Below are 5,157 nucleotides of genomic sequence, written 5' to 3'. Positions count from 1 at the left end.
GTGTGGACTTTATAAGCCAATTGGTGAAAAAAAGTCTATTGATACCCGCTAAAGTGATAGTGGATGAACTCAAGGAAGTCACCCAACTACACGTAATGGGTTTCACCAAGGAAGTCTACTACCTCAATTGATTTGCCAAACCGAATTATGGTCCCAAAAAAAAGTGGAGTCTAGCTAGTATGCATGGACTATACAAACTTAGGTAAGGCTTGCCTAAGGATAGCCATCCTCTCTCGAAGATAAACTAATTGATTGATACAATTATTGGGCACACTCTCCTCACCTTTATGGATGCTTATGCAGTGTACAACTAGATACCCCCATGTATGAATCCAACTAGGAAAAAATAAATTTCATGAGCTGGACGAAATATATTATTACAAGGTTGTGTTATTTGGGCTAGATATGCACCCGCTATTGTGCCACCTTTTGATTTCTCCCCTTGTCAATTCCCCCACGTGGAAAAAATAAAGGGGAAACTATAAGGAAACCTAAAATGAGCTAGCACATGTCAATTAGGTGGCATGTGATGGATTGAGCTAAGACCGTTCATGATCAACACCTAGTTGCAAATGAAAGTACACCCATGTGCTTAGAAACCTCTCGATGGGTGATGGTGGCAATATTTAATGTGATGGGATACACATTAAATGTGATTAAGTTACTCCCATATATAATCTACCATCCTAGAACCCTTATAATTATAACATGCTTAGAACCTTACCCTTAAATAAAGGAATCTATAATCATTTCCTGATAACATAATAATTCAACATGGGCATGCTTCTATCATTCATCTATTGACTTGGAGAGTGCACCAAATGGACCTATTCCTAGCTACACTATATTGAATGTTGGAGGTATGTTTTGGATATATTACTACATTTATTATCTCAATCTGTATTTTAAAGAGGATGCACGATCATGTGAGCTTGTCACTTGTTGTGACAAAAGAAAAGAGTGAAGCAGCTCATTAATTCTGTCATTATCTCTACTCCTTAGCCAAATGAATCATGTTATTGTCAAATCACAAAGAATGGAGAATGTGTGAAATTTTTATTCTAAATTTATGAAACTTATTATAGTTATACCCAAACTCATTTCGAGAGATAGAATTCCAAACCAAAGGATCCTTCAATTATAGTTGATCCTTGACCCCTTGAATGGCGAAAAAGCCCCACTCAATTCAATCATTTGGACTTCTATTGTTGTCTCATGACTAAATATCTATGATTTTTTAAATCAATATATTAGATTCATGCTTTCAACAAATCAAATTATGTATATATATATGATCTTTCTTAAAATAAATATTTTAGTCATGTTGGAGATATGTTTTGAATATATTACTATACCTATTTGTTCTCCTCTTCTTTAAAAACTCATAATCGATTTCATTATCGAAGAGGGGTCAACCAAATTGACCTCCCAATTCTAATTGATCTCTATTTGTATTACAAGAGGACACACAAGCATGTGAGCTTGTCACCAATCATGACAAAAAAAAACAAAAATTAAACATCTCATCAATTCCATCATCTCTACTCAATAAGCCAAATGAATCAAGCATGTGAGCTTGTCACCAATCATGACACAAAAAAAAAATTAATCATCTCATCAATTCCATCATCATCTCTACTCAATAAGCCAAATGAATCATGCAACCATCAACTCACAAAGAAAAGGGACAGTGTGGAAGTGATATTACAAACTTATAAAGTACATCAAACTAACATAGTTATGCCCAAACTCATTAAATCACAAAGTATATATGATTTTTTTTTAAATAAATGTTTTAGATTCATACTTTCATCAAATCAAATTATGTGTATATACTAATATACATATATACATAAATACATATATACATACATACACACACACATATATATATATATATATATATATATATATACATGTTGTCAAATGATGTATTATGATCCTTTTTGAAGTTTAGGGTTATGTTTTAAATGGCATAAATGGATGAGCAATTAAAGGTTGCGATTGCTTTTGCACAATACAATCATGAAACAAGCGTAAGCTCTTAAATTATATTTGATTCTTGAAAAATTAGAGGAGAAGAAAAAAAAAAAGAAGAAAATTATCAAAAAATAATAATATTTGATTACCCATAGATAAGTTCAGGAACAAAATAAATAAATTCACAACACATTGACTCTCCTTACTCATATATTTGAAGTAAAATATTTTAACATTTTGGTTATTCCTTTTTTTTTCCCCTCCTCTTTCTTTCTCCTTGATATTCAAATATAAATTCAAAAAAAAATTATAATTTTTGCCTTTTTTACGAAACAAATATAGAATAGAATAACTCATTTTATTTTCCAGTCTACTTTTATGTCCACTTGTATGGAAGAATACTCTTTAAAGGACTGCTCTCAGATTTTGCAGCAGTTCCCTTCCACCCATAATAAAGTTCTCTTAAATAACTTGGAAGCTAGAATCACCACTAGAAAACCAAATCCAAAGTAGAAGAAGAACTACCATTGAAAATCCAAAAGCATCTGAGACTGAGATTGCCAAATAACATAATCCACTTACAACCTTATTATAAACCCTGAAAACCCAACACGTTCACAATGAAATGCAGAGACAACAACAAATAACATGAAGTCTACAATGCCACAACAAAATGCAGAGAAGGAGAATAACATCTAGTTTATTCAATAGAAGGGACGATATCGAGCCACGGGTTCAATTATTCTTAATTTTCCATAACCCCTCCCGGCTCCCCCTCTCAGTTCTCGCTCCTGTTTGGCTTATCAGAAGAGAAAGCTACCTGAAAAGAAAGCAGCAGTGTGATTGTATTAGACTTGTTTAGAACTCAAGAGAAAAAGACTTTCAAACATAATACTCAAGAATCCTGAATTGACTTGCACCTTATCAGCAGCAGCTGGAATCCAGTCATTAGTCGCTGGGTTTCCCTTGCAAGAGGCCTGGCAGCAGGTTGCAGAATTAGCCGCCAGATTGAAGCTTTTGCCGTCTGCATTCTCCATTTTGATGAAACCAGTTCCTGTCTGGAATGACAAAACAAATTACCAAATCAATCGTCTGTCCAGATATTCTATCCTTTCTAAATAATTTAGCTAAAAGTCCAAATTATGCTCAAATCATCTCTTTTTTTTTCTCTCTCTCTCTCTACAAATCCCATTTGATTCATACATTGGAAATTTTCCTTTCTCCCCAAAATCCACCTGTCTCAAAAAGTTTGAATAATAAAACCAAAAAAGTTCTATTCCATTATTAGGAATTAGGAGGACCATCCATTTAGCATTTCTCCCTGATTTAATCTAATTTCTCTATCAAGCATAATGAATAACTCATGAAAATTTCAGCTGAAAAATAAATTAAAACCTTTTAAGATGTAGATCATTTTGCTACAGAATGAATGAATTTTTCTAATCCAGAAAACATCAACAAAACGAAGAAAATACTGCAAGTGATGATACCGTGTGGTGTTGCTTGTCAATGCAATTGAGATCCTGGTAATACTCTGTCTCCACAAACTCCTCTGTTACTTCACTCCCACTGTAAACCAGTTTCTGCATTGAGGAAAAATAAACAAAAAAAACACCCAGTGAGCCCTAAAATAAAACCTAAATCTATGTTTGAATATCATTTTCAAATTCTTGTTTATTTAACTAGAAGAAGAGGAAAGAGATAATTAAATTAGAATTTATAAATATTAAATTGATTTTTTATTTTTCTATAATTTTTTTTTCTTTTAAAATTTTGTCTATTTTCTTTCCTACAAACTTTTCAAAATCTAAACCAACCTTAAATATAAGATCAAAATGTTTCAAAGAACTAATGAAACTAGAAAATATAAACTCCCAAAAAGATTGTTCCTTCTCTCTCGGCAATTAAATCTTTCAGGAAAAAGGCATCTGATTCCATATTAAGTGACAAGTCTACCCTAAAAATTCAAGTGTGCCAATGCCATATATCAAAACAATTTAAGTCAAAGATCTAAGATGCTCTCTCGATTTATTCAATTTTAAAACCAAATGATCACCGGCATCCTTTATCGATTTGTGAACAAACGAATCTGCATCGGAAAAGTGAAGAATGAAAACCTGAGGATCGTTTTCGAGGTGTTGGAACTTAAGAAATTCAGGAATGTCTTCATGCTGGCGATCGGAGGGAGGATCAACGTATTGAGAAGAATGTTCACTGCGGCTAGGTTTGGCGTGACGCTTAGGAGCAATTCCATCGAAGTAGTCTCTCGTCTCCTCCTCAATTCTCGCGGCTTCCTCCTGGGTCAAATGAACATCGCTCCTGTTTGGCCTCCCGCAACACTCCATTTTTGTCTCTCTTTTTCTTTGATCTCTTCTTCTTTCTTTTTCTCGAGAAACTCTTTAAAAAGTGTGAGAAGAGATTGGAAGATATTTTTCCTTCCTCTGCTTTTGGCTCATTTATTTCCATGCATTGTACGGAAACCTGGAGAGAAAATATCAGATGTCTACTTTTTCCTGAAAAATATCTGAGGAGCCTTATCCCTTTGGTGCGGTTGGTGGGCGACTTGGTCAACAGTAGGGAGAACTTTGCATTCCTTCCGTCCGGAAAGAAAACGGCTATGTAAATTCACTATTTGTACAACCTACTCAATTGAAGAACTTGCCTGAATAGGAGTAGAAAATTTCATGATTTATATAGCTCAAATTTTGATTTGCTTCTTGCAAGTGTAATTAATATAGTTTCTCCATAAAGCAATTGATAATTTTGGCTCCCTAAAATATCTAATTTAGTAAAAGTTAACTTACTATGTCCCTAAAATACAAGGGATTAACTAATTTTCCCATGCCTTTTTCATCTTTAATAGCGTTACAATAAGAGTGTGAATTGTTACCAATTATTTCATCTTGAGTCATCTTAGAACATTTATAGCATACTTCTATTAAGAGATGAAAATATCATCATTTGTTGGTAGAACCCCAATTAAATAAAAAAAAATCTAACACTAATCCAAAATATCTCATCTCAAATTGTTGTATCATTGTCTCAAAATCTTCAAACTCTACTCACAGTTTTTTATAAAAATAAAATAAAATAAATCATCCACACAAATGCATACAACATTTGACGTAATATAAAATGGGTACTCAAAATGATACTTTTGAAAACCATGTTACGATA

General features: G+C 33.1%; 1 protein-coding gene across 2 annotated transcripts; it reads right to left on the bottom strand.

Moving 5' to 3' along the window:
• Positions 1 to 2,507: 2,507 nt before the first annotated feature.
• Positions 2,508 to 4,682, bottom strand: LOC100258718 (uncharacterized). Of its 2 annotated transcripts, XM_002280952.5 has the most exons (4): positions 4,098 to 4,682; positions 3,471 to 3,563; positions 2,901 to 3,038; positions 2,508 to 2,800 (listed from the first exon to the last, which is right to left on the bottom strand). In XM_002280952.5, the coding sequence occupies exons 1-4, from the start codon at positions 4,323 to 4,325 to the stop codon at positions 2,759 to 2,761; spliced, it is 501 nt and encodes a 166-aa protein (XP_002280988.1). In that variant the 5' UTR covers positions 4,326 to 4,682; the 3' UTR covers positions 2,508 to 2,758. The 2 variants fall into 2 exon arrangements, with proteins under 2 accessions (XP_002280988.1, XP_059593470.1); XM_059737487.1 differs by having other exon boundaries at positions 2,508 to 3,038; positions 4,098 to 4,579.
• Positions 4,683 to 5,157: the final 475 nt, after the last annotated feature.

The sequence above is a fragment of the Vitis vinifera genome, chromosome 6 (assembly GCF_030704535.1).
Source record: "Vitis vinifera cultivar Pinot Noir 40024 chromosome 6, ASM3070453v1".
In the NCBI taxonomy this organism is placed as follows: domain Eukaryota; kingdom Viridiplantae; phylum Streptophyta; class Magnoliopsida; order Vitales; family Vitaceae; genus Vitis; species Vitis vinifera.
Note: the sequence above shows the minus strand (reverse complement) of the source record. Positions and strands in the feature narration are given on the sequence as shown.

Coding starts and splice junctions, on each gene's coding strand:
- LOC100258718 (XM_059737487.1), bottom strand. CDS start 4,325: ATGGAGTGTTGCGGGAGGCCAAACAGGAGCGATGTTCATTTGACCCAG. Junction 3,564..4,097: donor ACCTCGAAAACGATCCTCAG/GTTTTCATTCTT, acceptor TCCTCAATGCAG/AAACTGGTTTACAGTGGGAG. Junction 3,039..3,470: donor TTGACAAGCAACACCACACG/GTATCATCACTT, acceptor TTGTCATTCCAG/ACAGGAACTGGTTTCATCAA.